General features: G+C 55.5%; 1 protein-coding gene across 6 annotated transcripts; it reads right to left on the bottom strand.

The window, feature by feature from the left end:
* Position 1: 1 nt before the first annotated feature.
* ANKRD13B (ankyrin repeat domain 13B) lies at positions 2–17,302 on the bottom strand. 6 transcript variants are annotated; one of them, XM_027130513.1, is made up of 19 exons: positions 16,821–16,951; positions 16,587–16,696; positions 14,980–15,446; positions 14,814–14,874; positions 14,260–14,363; positions 6,646–6,781; positions 6,387–6,511; positions 6,254–6,299; positions 5,518–5,661; positions 5,239–5,428; positions 5,096–5,162; positions 3,926–4,007; positions 3,141–3,205; positions 2,790–2,920; positions 2,540–2,697; positions 2,263–2,415; positions 1,982–2,145; positions 1,827–1,903; positions 2–1,358 (listed from the first exon to the last, which is right to left on the bottom strand). In XM_027130513.1, the coding sequence occupies exons 5-19, from the start codon at positions 14,281–14,283 to the stop codon at positions 1,121–1,123; spliced, it is 1,800 nt and encodes a 599-aa protein (XP_026986314.1). In that variant the 5' UTR covers positions 14,284–14,363; positions 14,814–14,874; positions 14,980–15,446; positions 16,587–16,696; positions 16,821–16,951; the 3' UTR covers positions 2–1,120. The 6 variants fall into 6 exon arrangements, with proteins under 6 accessions (XP_026986314.1, XP_026986317.1, XP_026986316.1 ...); XM_027130516.1 differs by lacking the exons at positions 14,260–14,363; positions 14,980–15,446; positions 16,821–16,951 and having other exon boundaries at positions 16,587–16,625; XM_027130515.1 differs by lacking the exons at positions 14,260–14,363; positions 14,980–15,446; positions 16,587–16,696; positions 16,821–16,951 and adding an exon at positions 16,462–16,580.
* Positions 17,303–20,336: the final 3,034 nt, after the last annotated feature.

Here is a 20,336-nt window from a genome sequence, read left to right as displayed (position 1 = left end):
CTCGGGTTTGAAGCCTCTTTTATTTGTGCCTCAGAATCAGTCTGGTGCCCCTGGCATCAGGGAAGAGGGTGAGAGGAACAGCTTCCCTTTGTTGTTTTCTTCCATCGCTTTCGTGTCCCTTCCAAGCCTCACTGGCTGAGCCAGGAAGGCCAGTCCGAGAGAACCCAGACGAGGGTGTGCAGTGGGCCCCTGCCCCTGGCGGGGTCTGTGCTTCTCTGGGTGGTGGGGTGGGGCAGGGGAGAGCCGGGGGTTAGCACCATTGGATGAAGGGTTTCGGAGTCAGCCCCTGGGTGGAGGGAAAGTAGGATGCACAACCACAGAGGGCTAGCAGCAGCTGGTGGGAAGGGATGGATGGTGGTGCCAGGGCCCTGGGCGACCCCTGTGTCCAGTCTGGTGTTTGCCCCACGCCCACTATGCCTCCCCATTCGCCAAGACACCACGAGGGAGCCAGGCCTTGCCCAGACTTGGGGCCACCTTGGGCACCCTCCCTGATCACAAAAACGTGCCTTGGGGATGGGGACTCCAACCTCTGGTCACCCAAAGAGAAGCTGGGACCACCCTGAGACCCGGGAGGGGTGTGGGGGCTGGGGGAGCCGGGCACCCCGCTAAGTGCACTTGACGCTGAAATGCCGGGGTGGGGGAGGAGCTGGGCCCTTGACGTGCTGGTTTGTGTCTAGGACGAAGCAGCCACACAGCACGTGGGGAGCTCAGCTGCCCCCCAGGGGTGAAGAGCGGAGATGCAAAGGCTTCACGGGCAGTGTCCTGGAGTGGGGTCAGTGAGCAGAAAGGAGGACCGGCCAGAAGGAGCAAGGGATGGAGACAGTGCTCCTCTAAGGACCGTCTCCCCCTCAAACGGCCTGGCTCCGCCCTTGGACCGGTCCGAGCCCAGGAGAGTGGGGTGGGGTCAGGATACAGCAAAGCAGGGGAGCCGTGCCAGCTGCCTCCAGGAAGGTACCCCACGGCCGGGCCGAACCCCTCCCCATCTGGTGCCGGGTGCGCCGCTACGCCCCCGAGGCGGCGGTTCGGGTCTCCGGAGTCAGCTCGGAGAGCGCGCAGGAGGGGCGACTCTCGCTCCGGGGCGGGTCCCGCGGGGCGTGGCCAAGGGGCCCGGCAGTGGGCGCTACTGCTCAGTCAAAGAAAGCCGCAGGATGCGCTCCAGCTCCTCCTCCTCCTGGCGCGCGCGCCGCCGTCGCTCCTCCTGCTCCTGCGCAGACAGCTCCATTGCCAGCCGCAGCTGCTCATCGTAGCTCCGGAACACGTGGCCGCCTTGGCCTGGGCGCGGGCTCGGCCGAGGGCTGGGGACCGACGCCAGGCCCGCGGGGGTTGTGGACTGGCGCTGCGGCGTGGGCGGAGCGCTCCTGGAGGCAGGTAAGATACGTCGAGGGCTCCGGGCGCCCGTATGCGGGGCGGGAGACGGTGTGGAGGCCCCGGGACAGCGCAGGCCTCAACACTCTCCAGTGGAAGCGATGAGTCCCGCGTCACCTCCCTGGCTCCCTCCCACCCGGTAGGAGCTGACGCCAGCTCCTACAAAGCCCATCCTCCCAGTCTTCTAGAACCCCAGCCCCGACATTCTGTCTGGCGAGGGTCTGTGAAGGCTCTAAGGCCGCTCACCCACCCCTGAGTCAGGAACGGGTGGTGGTGGTAGACGCCATCTTGAAACCAGTAGGATCCCTGATGGCGGTACCACGGTTCCTCTGGGCCAGGAGGGGTGCTCATGCGGCAGTGTCCATACGCACCGTGACAGGGCCCTGGTGTTCTCTGTGCATGTGTATGGGAGGTGGGGGAATAGGCGTCTCCAAACCCTCTCCGGACGGGCGGGCACTGACCTGTCCTGTCGGCGACCCTCGTAGGACATGGGGTGAGTGCCCGGTTTGCTGTTGGTTAGCGCCTCCCAGATGGTGACCTGGGTGGAGGCAGGGGTAAGCCAGTTAGCTGTGGCGGCACCGCAGTCCGGTGGCCCCATGCGGCCGCGGGGACGCACCTGGTCATACTCACTGCCCGCCTCAAGCAGGCTCTGCTGGATGGCGAACTGCAGCAGGTCGTCATCGTCGTCGCGGGTGGCGGCCTCTCGCTGGCCGCCCAGCACACTGTAGCCGCGTGGGGCCTCGAACAACGCGGGGGAGATCTCGCAGCCGCGGCACGAGGCTGGGGGCGCCGGGCTGTGGGTCAGAGTGGACCAGACCTCCCCTCCCGGCCACTCCCGGGGAAGTGCTCGGTGGGGAGGGGAAGTGAGGGCGGGCTCAGGGCGGGACAGGGTCTCACTCGTGGAACTGGAGCTGCTGACACTGGAGGAGTCACTGCCTGGGGAAGGGGTCTCGCTGCTGGGGCTGCCTCGCACCAACGGCACCGGCTCATCGCAGCCATTGAGGTTCCCGAAGGTGATACGGGCGTTGAGGATGTGGAAAATCGGGATTTCTGAGGATGCAGAAACCATCAGGCACCACCACCCACTCCCTCACACCTTAGGTACCCACTCTTTACCTCCTCTAAGCCCCATCCTCCCAATAGCTGCTCAAGGGAAATGGGGGTGGAGCCTCACCAATCTTGACAGGGAATCCTGGAGGCAGGCGCAGGGTAATGAAATCCCGGAGCTTGGCAAAAAGTGCATTGCTGACGGCCATGAGGTCAATGATGGGGGCCACCTGCTCACACAGGGACAGGGGATGCTCCTCACACAGCCACAGCTTGGCCTTGAACCTGCACCCCAGATCCCAAGGGGTGAGGGACATTGTAGAAGCCATGGCCTCCCAGCCCTGCCCACCCTCCCCAGCACCACCATGGGGCCTCACTTCTGTGTCTTGGTGGTCAGTTCCATGGGTCGGCCCATGTCACGGTTGCCAAGCTCAAAGTTGGGATTGAAGTACTCTTCTGCGGTGATGGCAGTGGGGTTGGCTTGGCTCAGAGTCTGAGTGATCAGGGTCTGTACCACACAGGGAGGGGCTTATGAGCCCTTCTCAGTCCCCGAGGCCAGGCCAGCCACTTGGTATTATAAGCCCCGGATCTGTCCCCCCGCCACTGTGGAGCTGACAGGGCCTTGGGCATTGTGGAAAGAAAGGAAGTCCCCACAGGGTGCCTCCCAGACTTCCTCCTGATCCCCACCCACATCCTTCCACAGAGGGGTACCCCTTGAACACACTCACCCCATTTTGGGGGCCCCCATGCTGCTCAGCAATTCCCAGGAAGGACTGCAGAGGTGTCTTACAGCCTGCAAGAAATATGGCATTTCAGAGGACACTGCAGTCCTCAGAAGTGACAGCACCCAAGACCCAGGGAGGAGGCTGGTCCCTGGGGGGAGGGAGGATTGCTCGCCCACACCACACACCCAGGCACCTTCACCTGAAGGTGATTGAGGACTCCAAGGGGCAGGGGCAGGACCACCATAAGCACAGCTGGAATAAAAGTAGGCCTGGGGCTCAAGAGAAACTTCCAAAAGTATTTTGGGGTATGCATGTGTATGTGTTTTCCTTCAGGTGCATTCATGTTAACTTCATTTTGTTCTCTTGTGAGGTGGGAATTATGTCTGTCCACTTTAGACAGACTAACTGGTGCCCAGGAGTCAGTTGTAGTATCAGTGGGCACAGAGAATCAGTGGCAGGGCCCCTGTCCTTCTGCCTAGGGTATGTCCCACTAGACTAGAATGGCCAACAAACAGTGTACATGACATTCCCCCCTGCCCCAAATCCAATGCAGATATTAGTAATCGATTGTAGCATTCCTTCCCATTGAGCCCAAGTGTTGCCTTAGAATCTTAACAGCACTCTAGGCAACAACTACCAATCACTAGGATTTGGCACTTGAATTGAAACCTATTTGCCTGAATAAGCTATCCTGGCTCTTGCTAGGATGTCAGAGGAAATACCGATGGAGGTGCTTGAGTGGGGCTGGTTCCTCCCCCCCACTCCCCCATCCACCTCTGCCTCATTACCTTTGACCTTGCCCTTGTGCTGTTCTGAAAGATGCTCTGTCCGTGTCCGGGTGATGAGCTCCACATTGGATGCCCCATATACCTGGGGACAGATGAGGAAAGGACTCACAGACAGCTTTGGTACCCCTACCCTGCCCCTAAGGGCGTTATGAACACTTCCTACAAAGAACGGTCAGGGGAGGGGGGTGCTGTCAGTTCCAATCTCCAGGTCTTTGGGCAAGTAATTATATGAAGTTATTCATTCAGTTCTCTTATTCATTCAACAAACATTTTGTGAGGAGTCTTTATAAGCCAGGCACTGAGGCAGCCGTCAGGGATACAGTGGTGAACAAGCATGGCCAGACATGATCCTTGCCCTCTTGAGGCTCACAATCAAGAAGACAATGGACAGTAATAACACAGTGTGATACATGCTCTAATGGGGAGAGCACAGGACTGTGGGACCAAAAACCAGAGGCCACAGCCCAGCCTGTGAACCAGGGAAGGCTTCCAGGAGGAGACGACAATGACACAGAAACTTGCATTGGTTAGACCCTTCACCACATGGCCCCACATGGGTGATACAGGGGTCCCAGAGTGACTGCTGGGCGTCCCCCACAACAGTCTTCTTGGGGGTAAAGGCCTGGCTTTGGAGTCAGCCAGCTGGGTCTGAAGTTTAGCTCTGGGCAACCTTGTACTGGCCACTTAGTCACTCCAAGCCCCTGCTTCATCATAAAATGGGCCAGTACCCTACTTCATAGAGTTGTGAAGATTAAATGGGAAATGGTGGAAAGGGCTCGATAAACCTCTGTAAAATGGGAATAATAATAGCATCTACCCGAAAGGGTTGTCGTGAGGATTAAATGAGTGTGTGTGTGTGTGTGTGTGTGTGTGTGAGAGACATACACACATATATACATAGACGTGTGTGCATGTGTACATAGACACACATACATACATATAAGTACATACATTTAAAATGTCAGAACAGAGCCTTGAGCATGAACATAATATTTGGTGCTCAATAAATGCCGGCCATTCTCATCAGTTGCCTCTTAGTCTCATGACCTTGCCTCCACGCTGCATTGCCTCTGCACCTCCAAGGCCGAGAAAGCATGGTCAGGAAACCCCTGCCCAGCTCGCTATAGGCAAGAGTGTGGTGGGGCTGGCACCTGGGAGCTATGACCTCACCTTGGCTTCATACCCATTCACCATCTCGGTCTTCTCGCTGCGCCAGCCCAGGATGCCGGTCTTGTTCCTAGGGAAGCAGCGTGGTCTCGGTGAGGGGGCATCCACCGGGCTGGCTCCAGGCTTCCAAGGCCATGCCCACTCACCTCTCAAAGGAGATGTTCTTGGTGTCGAGCTGCGTGGTGACGACGGGTGCGGTGAGCCGGCTCAGCACCTGCTCCTCGGTGGGCTGGGCAGCAGCCAGCAGTAGCTCACGGTCCTGCCCAGCCAGAGCCAGGGTCTCTGTGTACACCACCCGGCGGTCGTGGTCAATCTCCATAACCACGGCGCTCGTGTCTGCCAGCCGCAGAATAGCACAGGGGGTCAGGGGTCTCGGGGGGCTGTCCCCAGCCTCCCCACCCTGCCCCATTGCCCGCCTGCCTGACCTTGGCCCCTGAAGACAAAGCTGCGGTTCCCTCGCTGCCACGTCATGTGGTCAAAGCCCAGAAGTGTGGTGTCTACCCGAAGGTTCTGCCCACTCTTCCACACTTTGTAGGTGTCACTGGGGCAGATCTTGGACACCAGGGGCACTAGGTGGAAGAGAAGGTCAGAGGTGGCTTCAGTTTGTCTGGCCCACCACCCTCGGCCGCCTCAGAGCATGGGGGTCAGGGTCAGGAGTGTGGCTGGAAAAGGGTAAGGGAACCGGTGGGAAAGCAGCCCCTGCCCCAGTCCCCCCTGCAAATGTAGACCACAGGCACTCAGAAATGGACCGCCTGAGGCTGGGGACAGGCATGACTCAGCCACCACCAAGTCCCTAGTATCCACCATGTAATTCACTCACTCAACCTTTCATCTAGTCTTCCAACAAATATTTATTAAACACCTGCTATGTGCCAGGCACTGGGGATACAACATTGAACAAGACAGGACCCCTGCCCTCTTGGAGCTCACCTTCTAGTAAGGGGTGACAGGTGACAAACAAATGAGCCAGTCATTACAAAGTGAAGGAAATAATGGAATCAATAGAGGCATTGTGGAAAGGCCTCAGGAACAGGTAGCAATGAGCTGAGAGCTAAGAGGTGAGAAGGAGCCATGGGAGAGCGATGGGAAGAGTGCTCTAGACAGGGAAGCAGCAAGTGCAGAAGCCCTGAGGTGGGAGAGGCCCCCGTCAGCCCCTCTTACCCCAGCTAGTGAACTCCCATTTCATCTCCACGTAGAAGTCCTGGGCCTGGAGGATGAAGAGGAGAGTGGCTAAGCCTGCGGTAGAGATAGTGTTCAAAGACCGTGGTGGGGAGGCTGAGAAGCTGGACCTCACCTTGCGCAGCTTCTCCAGGAGCACAGGGATGCCTGCCAGCCGCTTCACCACCCGCTGGTAGTCCCGGTACCGCAGCACCAGCTGCACCAGCTCCAGGTCCCGGGTACTCACAGCTTCCTGAAGCACTGGGGGCGGGGTGTGGGCAAGAGGCGACGTCACAGGGCAGGACCCTGCCTTGGGCTCCCTTCAGCCAATCAGAGGTGAGGATATGATGCCGGGAGACCCAGGCTGTGGGGTAGGGGTGAGTAGGGGTGCCCACCTGTCCAGCCGCTGCGATTCTCCCTGCCCACATCTGCGCCGTGTGCCAGGAGCACGCGGGCACACTCGAGGTGCCCCAGGGTGGTGGCCAAGTGCAGGGGAGTCCGCCCACGGGGATCCAGCTGCTCGATGTCCACCTGGAAGAGGTGAAGAGGTTGCCCTGGTCACTTCTGAGGTAGCCCATCTAAGCCTAACAGCCGCTAGGCAGGCAGCAACCACCTAGCTGTCCTGTCTTGCCCATCTCAGAAGGCAATGGAAAAAACAGACACAATGAGCTGGGGTCAGGTGAGGGGAAAGGGGCTTGCAGGAGAGGGCAGGAAGTAACTCTGAGAAAGGGAAGGACTTCGTTTCCTGTCCACCTAGGTGCCCTGACTGGGTTCACTCTTCCAAGGCCCAGCGGGCTGCCTGTGAAGAGTAAGCCTGGGGCCAAAGTGTGGTCTAGAAAGACCCTTGGCCAGGGAGGGCACCTGAGACAGGACCTATCCTAGGGGTCCAAGACCACACCTTCAGTAAGGGCCACCAATTTAGATCATTGACATTATCCCTGAGAGGTTTAGCAAACAGTTGCAGTAATACATTGATAAGAATGAAAGAATATGTTCATGGTACAACTTCAAACCCATGTCCTATGCCTATGGGACACTATGTATTAACATTTTTTATAAATACTATTATTGTTTTGTGAATAACATGATTATATTACATGAGATTTTTGTTGCATGATAAAAGCACATGTTTGTTAAATATTTAGATATATTTCAGGAAACTACGACTTCTGCTTAAATACGTGAACTGACTACATGTATGTAACTCCTTTTCTCCTCCCCAAAACTTGATTAAAATGCCAGGAAAAGGCTTCTACTCCAATATGGTGAGATAACTGAAATTACCCTCCCACCAAACAGAGAAAGCTATTGCTTCAAAATATATGAAATAATTGTTTTCAGACATTAGGCAACAATTAGTCCAGGACTGTGATCCCTGAAGTAAGAGAAGCAAACAAGGTGGGCTCTATGATTGCCTAAGTTTCTACTTGGAGGAATATTCCAGACAGCAGTTCAGGTAGGGGAATCCCCAGCAGAGCATGGTAGTCTTGCTGAGGAGTTAAGGAGAGAGATGGGAGTTCAGGGAGGCTGAGGTAGCTAGAAGGTGCAGGGCAGAGTTCCAGGAAGAAGTGAGCTATGTAAAAAAAAAAAAAAAAAAAAAGCTCCAGAAATCTGCATATGGTCCCTTTGAGTCTTTGCTGAATACTAAACTTCACATGTGTGGAGTGAAACTCAACAAAACCAGGCAGAAAAGGAACAACAGGCTGATAAATTCTCAGAGCTCACCCATGTTAGGGAGACATTCAAGCTCCAACCTGCTAGAGTAGAGAGTCCTTGTTGATTACCCAGGGTATTCAAGAGACCCAAGAAGGGTTATACCTTAGGAGCAGGAATCCTATCCCAAGAGAAAAGGCTCACCCAGACCTAATCTAGTAAAGATTAAAAATAAGCTCCAAAGGATCAAACTGATTTGAAAGTAAGTTAGGCTGCCAGAACAAAGTCTAACACTCTCTAAAGGAAGACAACACTATCCCGATGCTTAACATCACAGCATTTACAATGTCCAACATCCAGTTAAAAATGACTAGACAAGCACAGAAGTAGGAAAATATAAAACCCATAATCAGGAGAAAAATCATTTAATAGAAACAAAGATGAATGGCTCAATATGCTCAAAAGTTTAAAGAAAAACACAACATTCAATGGGAGATAAAAAGTACAATATCTGAAATGAAATTTTCACTGGATAGCATTAACAGTAGACTAGACACTACGGAATAAAAAGAAAATCAGTGAATTTAAAGATACAGCAACAGAACTGTACAAACTGAAGAACAGAGGAGAAACAAAGTATCGAAAAACATTCAAACAGCCTCAGCAATCTGTGAGACACTATAAGGCATTCTAACATATGTATAATTGGAGTCCACAGGATAGGATAAGGAAGTGGAGGAATAAGACAAATTTAAAGAAATAGCCAAAAAATTTCCAAATTTGATTTTAAAAAAACTACTGTAGTAAGTTGAATGGTGGTGCTCCCACAAAACATATGTCTGCATCCTAACTGCTAGAACCTGTGAATGTGGCCTTAATTGGAAAAAGGGTCTTTGCAGATATAATTAAGTTAAGGATCTTAAAATGAGATCAGCCTGAATTATCCAGGTAGGCCCTAAATCCAGTTTATAAAACACACACACACAGAAGTTCCATGTGAAGATGCAGGCAGAGACTGAAGTTACGCAACCACAAGCCAAGGAATGCTTGGAGCCGCCAGAAGCTTGAAGAGACAAGGAAGGATTCTCCCCTAGAGACTTTGGAAGGAGTGGAGCTGATACCTTGAAGCTGGGCTTCTAACATGATGAGAGAATACATTTTTGTTGTTTTAAGCCACCCAGTCTGTGGTAATTTGTTGCAGAAACTAATGCAATGATAAATCCACAGAACCAAGGAACTCGATGAATCCCAAGGAAGAAAAACACCAAAAAACCTACGCCAAGGCCCATCATAATCAAATGCTGAAAACTAATGATAAAAAGAAAATCTTAAAAGTATTTAAAAATTTTTTTTATTGGAGTATAGTTGATTTACAATGTTGTGGAAAGGATTTTGAGAATTGAGACACGCTATGTATATAAGGACAAATATAGGAAATACTACATACTTTTCACCAGTAACCATGCAAGCTAGAAGACAACAGAATGAAATCTTTGAAGTGCTGGGGAAACAACTGTCAACCTAGAATGCTATATCCTGTGAAAAATATACTTCAAAAATGAAATGGGGGAATAAAGACTTTTATGGACAAACAAGAGCTAAGAGAATTTATCACCAGAAGACATGAAAGAAATGTTACATGAAGTTATTCAAGTGGAAGGAAAATGATACCAGATGGAAACTTAGATCTATACAAAGTAATGAAGATTGCCTCAAAAGGTAAATGTGTGATGGACTTCCCTTGTGGTGCAGTGGTTAAGACTCTGCACTCCCAATGTGGGGGGCCCAGCTTCGATCCCTGGTCAGGGAGCTAGATCCCACATGCATGCTGCAACTAGGAGTTCACATGCTGCAACTAAGGAGCCTGCCTGCTGCAACTAAGACCCGGCACAACCACATTAAAAAAATAAAGAAAAGTAAATGTGTGAGTAAGTATAAGAATGCCAATAAAATATTTAAAACCCACAAGAAAGTGGCTGGGGCATCACAGTTGACTTAAGGGAACAGAAGGTACTAGAACCCAAGCATTCACAGAGGGAAACCCCAGTGATTAGCAAGCTAGATTCCCCCCTTAGCCCCCTTGACAGGTGCAGAACATGCAGGCAGTGGGAACAGCAGGGGTAGGAGAAAGGCTCAGGACTGAATACAGGGGGGTCTGGTTAAAATTCAGAACCCCCTCCCCAATCTTGTAAAGCTGGGAGATGTCCCCCCTTCCTCTCCACAGGATGCCAGGGGTGTATTCTTTATAGAAATTGAGCTTCAGATGTACTGAACTCGGACATTGGTCTGAGGATGAGGTCACGGGACTGAAAACTGGTGAACAGTGAAAGCCCAGTCCCTTCCTTGCCTCAAGTCCTGGACCACGGGCAGCCAGACTGCACATAACACTGCCCCTATCCTACCCCTAGCAGGAGACTGGAGAATTCTTTCTTGCAGGAACCAGAGGCACCACAGACCTCTGGGTACAGAAATCTGGGGATCCTACCAATAAGCAGGCCAGTCATCTTAGAGCAGCACCCATCCGTTAATAAGCTCCACACCTCCCATCCTTAAATATGCCCCAAGAGCCGAGGGTGACTGGACACTTGAGGAAAGCTGCCAACCTGAAAGATACCAAAACATGCAAATAGATGCTAAAAACCCAGAGGAAACAACTGTCAATGCAGGAAACAGAAGAAAAAAAATTTGGGGCGGGGGGGGGACAGTAAGTTACACCCTGAGAAAAATATGGAAAGGAAATTGAATTCATGAAACAAAAGGGGACGTTCTGACCTGTGACTTCTTTCTCTTGCTTTTTTTTTTAAATTAAGGGTACTTGAATGAATTTATTTATTTATTTATTTATTTTTGGCTGTGTTGGGTCTTCGTTTCTGTGCGAGGGCTTTCTCTAGTTGTGGCAAGTGGGGGCCACTCTTCATCGCGGTGCGCGGGCCTCTCACTGTCGCGGCCTCTCTTGTTGCGGAGCACAGGCTCCAGACACACAGGCTCAGTAGTTGTGGCTCACGGGCCCAGTTGCTCCGCGGCATGTGGGATCTTCCCAGACCAGGGCTCGAACCCATGTCTCCTGCATTAGCAGGCAGATTCTCAACCACTGCGCCACCAGGGAAGCCCTCCCTTGCTTTCTTTATGCCAGCCATACCTGGACAGCTTTACCTGCCCCAGTTCTCCCATCACAGTAAACGGCACCTCAGTTCACTCCCTTTCCAGGTAAGAAACATTAGGACTGTTTTTATCTCTTCTTTTTCTCTCACCTTCCATATCTAACCCATCAGTAAAATTTGACCTTACAGGCTGTACCTTCAAAATAGATCCAAAGTCATCTTAGTTTTCACCACCTTCAGGCTACCCTCCTGGTCGTGGCCACCCATCTGTCACCTCATTCCGCCCATTCTTCTCTTGGTTCCTCAGGTCTGTTCTTCACAGGGCCCATCATAGGTGCTGTCATTCTGTGAAATATTCCTCAGGTCCTGACGCCCCTTAGCTCAAAATCTCTCCATGGCTTCCCATCCAGTTGAGAAAAGAATCCTGGACATCTCTTTGAACTCACATGCTCTCCCATCTCTCCAAGCTCCACTCCTGCATATCAGCCTTCTCCGGAACCATCTTCTCCTGGGTACTAGCAGCCACAAAGCTGCTTCTCTCACTTCATTCAGGCCACCGCTCACATGTCACCTCCTTAGAAAGGCTGGTCCTGACAACCCATCTCAAATGTCAGTTGCTATCTATCTATCTATTGTCCCTTATCCTGCTCTAGTTCTCTCCCAACATTGAAGTGCTTATTTATTTTTTCATTGTCTCCCTCTCCTAGACTGTGAGCCCCACAGAGGGACGGTCTGTCTTGTTCAGGGCTACGTCCCCAGTCTCTGGACAGCCTCTGGCACATAACTGGTGCTTGATAAATGCTTATTAAACAAATGCATAGATGACTTTTTAAGGGACATGGGGAAGGAAGGCAAGGCAGTAAAGTGTAAAATTGATTAACCGGTAAATACTTGTAGAGGTATATTGCTTATAATTATGGAGGCAAATACCAGAACAGCCTAAAGAGTTCAAAGTGGTTGCCTCTGGGAGGAGTGGGAAAGTAGTGAGGACTGCTACCTTCTAGCAACAGTTTCATATTTTAAACATGAGTGGGAACTCCTTCGTCAAAAATAAGACATTTAAAATAATTCAGGTTTATATAATTTGTATAACCCTGTGTTGGCATTTCTTCATTTCTAAATATACTGGGAGCCTCAAAAAAACCCCAAAACTGTGCGTGGCCCCTGTGAGCGGCCCCCCTGCTGCTGCTCTACATGAGCTCCCCAGAGGGGAGGAGAGCCTCTTACTGGTTGAGCTGGGCCCCTCAGGGTCCGACCTGGGTGGGGTCCTGAGTCCTGGGGTGGGAGTGATGCAGGATCCATAGACCCTGAGCTGGCTGGGTCATGGGGGGTGTCAGGAAGAGGCCTTCCCATGGGGCCGCAGCCCAGCCACCCATGCCTCCCACCAGCCCCGCCCCAGATGCTGCTGCCGCTAACAAGGCCCCAGGGAGCCAGCAGGGCCCGGTCCCAGGGCTCCAGATGCCGCCTGCCTCCTTCCCCCTCAGGTGCCCCAGCTCCAGGCTCCACAGAGAGGCTGGCACTGCCTGCCAGGCAGGGGTGCCCTCCCTACCCCCACTCCACAGGAGCTCTCCCGACTCCCCAGGGTCCCCAAGACACCGCTGTCTTCCAGGGCCAACATCAGCCCTGCATACTGTCAGCCGAGCCCCAGAGGAGTTCCCCCTCCCATCCCAAGCCGGGCCTGCAGTGGCAGAAGCACCTTGCTGGGGGCCCAGGCGGGAGAATTCATTAACTTCCTCGGCAGAGGCCTGCTATTTAATTGCTGGAATGAAAAGGTTTCCCAGGAAACCCAATAGCCAGCCCTCCCCACCAAGAGAGCGGAAACTGCACCCCAGCTGGCCTCAGCTGGAGCCCAAAGCAGGGGTCTTTCGAGCTTAGGAGCTGGGGCTCTCTGAGCAGAGTCTCCCTGCTTCCACTCAGGCACCTGCCTGCACACACACACTCGTACAGGTACCATAAGGACACACACTCTTACTCCTGCCTCCACACTCACTGTACATGTGCACCCCTAAGTGTACAAGCACATGTGTGCCCAGCTGGCCTCTACTCATGTAACACACGTATTTGCCAGCACATTTGCACGTGCACACTCCTTGAACCCACATGGGCTAGCAGGGTATTTTTCAAAGTTGTTTAGCATTAGCAGAGTCCTTTTGTTAGGTGAAATCTTATAAGAACATTCCAAATGTACAGACTAAACACAGGTGCTGGAGAAGTAAGGTGAGGGGCCCAGAGCCTGGGGCCCCTTGCCTGCTCAGCCTGCGTCTCCCTTCCTTGCCCCGCTCCATCCCCCAGCCCCAGGGAAGACAGCCAGAGTCTGGTATGGCCACTGCTCCTCTGCTCTCCCACCAGGCAGGCCTGAGCTCACTCAACGGGGGGAGGGAGGCAAGATGCTTCCCCAAGTGGAGTCGGGCCAGTGGGGGTGGCACCTGCTGACTCCCCCTCTGCCCATGCCCTCCACCCGCCCCTCCGCCCTGCCCCCTCCGCCCACCTCTCCGCCCTGCCCCCTCCACCTGCCCCTCCACCCCCGCCCTCCACCCACGCCCTCCATCCTGCCCCACACAGCCCCTCCCCCTCATCCCAGACACATGGATATTTGGTTTCTAGGGTTTGTGGCTCCCTCTCCTGAGCTTCCCGACTCATCAGCTGTGGTGACGGCCCAAACCCAGGACTGCCTACTTTGCGAGGAGAAGGGATCACAGGTGCTCCTGGCACAACAGGTACTTAGGGTGAGGCAGCCTCTGTCTGAGTATCCGGGGGCCCCACGATCCCATCTCACCTGCCTCTAGGTCAGAAGGATGAACCAGGGAAAGCAGGAAGGAGGACCATGGTGGAGGCAGCCGCCAGAAGAAAGAAAATGTTTCTCTAGGACCACAGTCCAGCCCCCTCCAGAGTGCCTGTTGCCTGGGAAGAATCCTGCTCTCCTTGGCCCTCCCACAGGGAGCTATTCAGTCTAACCTCCACCTCCCACCCCCAGGGAACACCAGGGACGCGTGACTCCAAAACCTAGGCCATGCCCAGCTGTCTGGACCTCAGGCCTCGTGCCAGCCAAGGGGGAACTGGCACATCCACTACCCTACAACCCCCTGCCCCCTCCCAACCTGGCAGAGCAGGTGTGTGGCAGGAAGCAGGGCACCCAGCAACCATTGTATTGCTGGGCATTGGCTAGGGGTGATCATGGACTCTTCCCTTCACCAAAAAACACCCGCTGAGCACCTCCCATCTCCCCGCCACTCCCTGCTTCCAGGCCCCATGAACCTGCTCAGAAGCCTGCCGTGCCATCCCCCTCCTCCTTGGCCAGCATTGCCAAGCCTGCCCACGGAGGGCTTCTGCAGGGCTTTCTTGGAGTGAAGAAGAGGCAGCTATGACAAGTGAAGACCAGGGAAACCCAGCTGCTGTGTTTTTGAGGAAAACCCAGCTGTTTTCTGTGACAGTGGGTGCCAGAAGGACCAGAGATCAGGGACCCCCAGATGAGATGCCTGGGGTCTACCGGGTTTCATTATGATGTTAAGTGGCTGCCCCCAGACCCATCACTGCAGGAAATGGCTGGGGTGGGCATCCTCAGTTCTCCCTGGGAGTCTGAGGCCCTGGGGACTGAGCAGTGCACATCTGGATGCAAGCATCACTCTGGGTCAGTCCTGGAGTCGAAATACAGCCAGGGGGCTCTCCCACCCAGACTGACTGGCATTCCCCTTCTTGGCACCCCTGACTCCTTTATGGTTGAAGAAGGGTTTAATCTCAACCAATGCCCTATATTCCCCCTGGCCTGGATCAGGGCAGGCAGTATCCGTTTCAGGAAGACAAAAACTCACCAGGGTGAGGGGATGAGTGGGTGGGGATGGGGTGAACCTGGTCCCTGGTTTCTGTGGCAGCCTGAGGGGAGCAAAGAGGAACACACTCAGTGGTCCAGACCACCCCTACCTGCAGCGGGTTCCAGTGCTCCCCATGCAGCCTCACCCCAGGAAGATGACTGCTGACCTGAGGACTGTCAATCAGAGAGGCCTGGGTGAAAAAGCCTTTTCTTCTAAGGCATTCTGCCTCTCTCCAATCTCTGCAAGAAAAGGACCACCCACCCCTTGGGCAAGGGAGTGTGACTGAGGTGATCCGGACATTCAGCCACTAGCCTTCTTCCTAACAATTCTTCGACCAACCATCAACCATCCCATTGGGAAGTTCCTCTCAGATCATACTTAAATCCCTCCAGCTGTAACCTCTATCAGAGGCTTGTCTTCTCTTGCCCTCAAGGGGAGGAAAGCAGAGAATGAGCCAGAAGAGGCTGGACTGTTTTAGCACCCTGCACATCACACTGTACTTCCCTGTTCACACTTGCTTCACCAGAACGGGGTTTCCTGGAGGGCATGGGCTGTGCCTGGTTTGTTCATCTCTGTCCCGCAGGATCCACCACTCTGACCTCGCTTCCGTTACCAGTGGCTGCAAACCACTTCCTTTATGATGGATAAACAGAGATGTGGTTTGAGGAGCAACCTGGAGCATCCTTGTGAAAGCAGAGGTAGAATGGAAGTGGACACCCCGACCAGAGATGGAGGCTCAGGTCACCCCAACACTTCCTGGGACTGCTATGCAGAGCTGGGTGCTGCACTGGTCTGAGGGCTCAGTGGTGGAATTCAGAGACACACTCTGACCCTCACTTTGCTCACCATCTGGGGATGTCCTGCTCTCCACCTCACTCTTCCCTTGGGAAGCAGACAGCTCCTCAAACTGAACTTCCTGTGACTCAGGAAGTGGCCCTCAAAAGGCATATTCCCAAAGGGACAAAGCCTTAGCAAACCACTCCCAGCCCAGGGCCCCAGGATCTCAGATCTAGGCCAAGTCTGCAGGCCTCAACTGGAGACAAACCAGGGCAGGCTGGGCCCAGCCCTCGCTCCTGCCTCCCCACCCTGGAGGGTTAGTCGTCCATGCCACGAGTGCCTACCTGTGCCTGAAGGCCAACGGCGGAGTTGGGAACTACTTGTGACCTGTGCCTGCCTGCCTGCCTGCCCTGGTCCTAAAGAACGGCCAGGAGACCCCATCCCTTACCTTATCTTCTTGGAGGCCACCGCCCAGCCAAAGCTGGCTGACCCACCCATTCTCACTGACTAGAGGAACCTGGTAGCCTGCTCTGTGTGCAAACCCTCGAATCCTGCCAGAGTCCAAAGGGCCCCTCGCTGCCTCAGCGCCTAGAAGCCAGGCCCCAGCACCAGAGGGCAGGAGAGCGCCTTTCAGCACCTGGACAAGGCCCTACAGGGCTAAAGCCAAGAGGGTCTCTCTCTTTACTCCCCATTCCTGAGCCGGGTCTGAGGGATCCAGGGGCTCTGCCCAGTCTGAGCAAACAGATAAGCGCTCATCGTGAGGGTAGAGGGCACTGGGTGGGGCTGGAATGTCTGGGAGTGTCACAGCCTCTTTGATCTTTGACCCGTGACCCCCTCCCTACGCAGGCCTTGCCCACCTCCGCACACTCACGCGGGAGGTGTTGCTGCCGAGCTGAGTGGGGCGGACTCTGCTACCGCGTGGAACACAGATGGAGCCGACAGCCCCTCCCCGCAGCCCTCACTGCCCCCGCGGAGGAGGGGCACGGCGTCCCCTACCCCAATCTGGGAGGGTCCGGAGCACGTGTGGGCCGCCAGTCCGGGCCGGAGGGAAGCGGGCGGGGGCCGCTCCCATCACCCTCTCCGGGTCAACAGCACAAAAGCGGCGGCTGCGAACAAAGAAGCGCTGCAAACTCGCCAGGGGGGCGGGACAGCCCGCGCCGCGCCCCCTCCCCAAGCCGGGCGGGCGTGCCCGGCCATGGGGTCCTCGCGGCGCCCCGACGGCGCTCTTACCTGGCCGGCGCGGACCTCTTTCTCCAGCTCGCGGTGGCGGTTGTGCCACACGAGGTAGTGCAGCGGGTACTTGCCCTCGGGCCCCTTCCTGGCGGAGGCGTTGGCGGGGATCATCGCCCGCTCCTCATGCCGGGGCCGCGGCGCCCGGCCCGGGAGGAGGGACCGCGCCAGAGCCAGGGCCCGGAGCCGCGGGGCGGGGGGCCAGCGCTGCTTGCTCGCAGGGCTGCGGCTCGGGCATGTGCTAGCGGCGCCGGCGGGCGGGGGTGGCGCGCCCGGAACGGTGCGGGCGGCGCGGGCCGCGGGCGTCCTCGCGAGGCGGCGGGCTGCGCGGAGAGGCCCCCACCCGCCCGGAGAGGGCGCGGGCACTCGGCGGCGCGGCGCGGACTCGCGCCTCGCCTCCCACACCCCCGCGTACAAAGACGCTGCTCGGCCGAGGGAGCAGGCGCCCGCAGCGGGCGCGGGGGCGCACGGGGCGAGGGCCCCAGGGACGCCGCCACCGCCGCCGCAGGGACGCGCGCCCGCAGCTGCATAGCCCGGCCCTCAGCCCGAGCGATCGGCTAGGGATGCGGGGATGCGGGGGAGAGAGGAGGGGGACGTGGGTGCCCTGGGCAGTGCTTGTTATAACTCGGCCCCGCGGCATCATGGGGCTTGTAGTCCGCCTCGTGGAACTGGGGGTGGCGAGTGACCGGAGGAGGTCCCTCAGTGGCCCCCTGATTCACTGAGAGAGTGGGGAGGGAGTCAGGCCTGGCCGGAACGGAGGCAGTGTCCTGACGCCAGTTGGACTGGGGCGCACCGCCACCCGCTGGCATCTTGCCTTTTGCTGGGGAAGGAGGGGGTTACAAGGCCTTGCTCAAGCCTTAGGGGTCGCGGGAAGGTGTGGCCTTCAGGATTGAGTTTGGGTCCTAGTGGAACGTGAGCAGGATCCAGATTCCAAGAAAAGAGTGACTGATGGAAGGAATCCTGAGAAAGGTGCGGGGCGTTAGTAAGGGTCACTGGAGCAACCAGGAATCTGGCACCTGAAATATTGCGTAGGAGTCTTCCCTGCCTTCTTTCAAAATTCAACTCCATCTTCCACATTTGACGTTAGAAAGAGAATGTCTATTAAGGCTGGGAGAACAGACCCCTCCCCCCATACTCTGTCCTCTGCAAGGACCTGAGTGGGGCTGGGCAGAGACAGCAGCAGGTGGCAGCTCCCCACCTCCACCCCATGTGGTCCCCTCTGGAGAGGAAGTGACTGATTCCAGAGACTAACTCCTTCCTGAATAACCCTAGGGCAGAGAAGTCTTTCCAGAAGGGTGCCTGCAGATGCCGTGATAAAAGTGGAATTGCCCTCTGGGACAGCCTATTGCAAGGGCTGGTAGGACCTGGAGTGGATAGGGATTGGGGTGTCTGAGAGAACCTGAGTTTGAATTCCTCCTTACTATCTGCCTGACCTTAAGCAGATTGCTTAAATTTCCTGGTTTCTCGGACCACTCACCTCTAAAATGTGACACTAAATACTACCTCCTCGGGTGAGCTAAGGATAGTGACTGCCCTGGAAATGGCGCATCCCTCCCCCAACCAGGCGGACTGGGACAGGTGGCGGGACCAGGCACAGAGCCTTCTTGAGCCCACCTTATAACAAGACAGGAATAAGGGATTCCATACCAGCCCTACTTAGAACAATCCAGGAAGCATTTTTGTGAGAGGTGCTAGCAAAAGTTTGCAAACTCTCCGAGCCTCTATCAGGTTTCTTTGTGTGGTCTTCGGTCCTTCCTCCTCCACACCCTGCAGTGCCAGGCCCCGGCGGGAAAGGATGAGGGAGGAGTGGACAGCCTCGCCCCTTTCTCCAGGCTGGGAGGAGCCAGCTGGCGTCTCCCGCAGCCGGAGACCGCTGCCCACCTCCACCACGAGGGGTCAGCAGAGTGTCGTGGCTGCTGCCAGAGTTGGGGAGGAGGCTGGAGCGGAGAAGGGACGGCTAGGAGTGGCTGGGAGAATGCCTGTACATTTCCTCATTAAATTGTTTTTAGAGTCTTTTTGTGATCTCTCTTTAACTGTCCTGCTTCCTGAGGTGGCAAAGTCTCCAAAGGGAAATTCTGAAACCCTTTTATCCCTAGCCCCAGACCCAGAAGCTCGTCTGTGGCGGGGCTGGGGGCTTCGGGAACAAAGTTTGGAGAGTGGAGCCCTGCTTCGGCCACTCCCAGGTAGTCCCAGGGCCAACCAGGAGATGGGGCTAGCGGGGTGGGGGGAACGGGGTGACTTATCCTTCCTCCCCTGAAAAGGCTTGGGGCTTAAGGAGGCGGGGAGCTCAGCCTGGATTGGGCGGGCGGGGGGGGGGGGTGCTATCCTCTGGGCAGCCGGAGTTTCTCTTTTTGCCAAGCGGCCCTGGACTCTAAACTCAGGTCGCTTTTCCTCCGGCCTGCGCGCTCCAGCTGCCACGTGCTCGAGACGCGCCCACACAGCAGAGAAACAAAGACAGCCAAGCAATGGGGTTGCCAGCAGCCGCCTCGACTTCTAATAAATGAAATTCCGTAGCTGGGGGTCGATCGGGGGTGAACGGGCGGCCACAGCTCGTGGGCTGTGCGCCCAGGAAGAGCGGACAGGCCGCTCCTCCCATCGCCAGGGATGGGGCCACCAAGCCCATGGACAGACTCCTCGGTGGAGTGCAGCACAGGGCGGCAGGTGGTGTTCTCCCTCCCCCGCCCCCCCCCCCCCGCGAGGTATCTTAGCTCGCAGAAACCCTGCCAGAGGAGCTGCTGGCTATGGGGGGAGGGGGTGCCTGCAAGAAGATTTTTTTCTAAGGTGCGATTATAAATATACCTCGTGGATCGCAATCTCAAACAAACTTGTCAATCTGGGCTGCAGCGAAAGGCGATGGAGGCAGCTTTGCATATATTTCGGGTGGTGTGACTCATGAACATTACTTGTCTCCCCCAGGGAAGCAGCCTGCCACCCACAAGTCACTGCTGCTCTGGCACCGCTGGGATAAAATGAACCAACTCCTGCACCCCTGCCCAAGGACTCCCCTCCTGCTCCCTTGTTACACAGCAGGACTACATGCCGATGGGGAACCCTCCCCTAATCTGGGGAACCGTCCCTTAATCGTGTCACCACTGACCTGGCCCTTGGGCCTGGGCCTGGGCACCCCTGCCCTCTCCTCACAGAGCTCTGGCCTTTTGCTGCTGCAGGGATGGGGGTTGGGTGCACGTGGGGCACACGTGTATGGGGGAGCATGCTCAGTCCAGGGGTGCACCCACGTGCGGCCTGCGCCTTCTCTCCCTGTCCACTCCCGCCCACCTCCAATGAGTCTCAGTGTGAAGTCCAGGAAGAAAGGCCACCACAAAAAAGGTCCCTGTATGTTATATGCACACGCCCTGGACACACACACCCCTGGTGGCTCAGAAACACCGTTGATATATACAAGACCGATGCGAAGTGGATATTACTGCACACAGGCACAGTGGTCACTCCTCAGGAGGTCTTCAAAAAAAATTGCCCAGATTCTTTCCTCTCTGGATGAAAGCATGGAGGAGGGAT

The sequence above is a fragment of the Aethalodelphis obliquidens genome, unplaced genomic scaffold (assembly GCF_003676395.1).
Source record: "Aethalodelphis obliquidens isolate GAN/ISIS:26980383/991018 unplaced genomic scaffold, ASM367639v1 scaffold38, whole genome shotgun sequence".
NCBI lineage: Eukaryota > Metazoa > Chordata > Mammalia > Artiodactyla > Delphinidae > Aethalodelphis > Aethalodelphis obliquidens.
Note: the sequence above shows the minus strand (reverse complement) of the source record. Positions and strands in the feature narration are given on the sequence as shown.

What these genes read in the sequence shown, in the direction of transcription:
- ANKRD13B (XM_027130512.1), bottom strand. Translation starts at nt 16,934, where the DNA reads ATGATCCCCGCCAACGCCTCCGCCAGGAAGGGGCCCGAGGGCAAGTAC. An exon ending in GAATCGCAGCGGCTGGACAG is followed by an intron (nt 6,512 to 6,645) that starts GTGGGCACCCCT and finishes CCCCGCCCCCAG; the next exon opens with TGCTTCAGGAAGCTGTGAGT. An exon ending in GAGGGTCGCCGACAGGACAG is followed by an intron (nt 1,359 to 1,826) that starts GTCAGTGCCCGC and finishes ACCTGCCTCCAG; the next exon opens with GAGCGCTCCGCCCACGCCGC.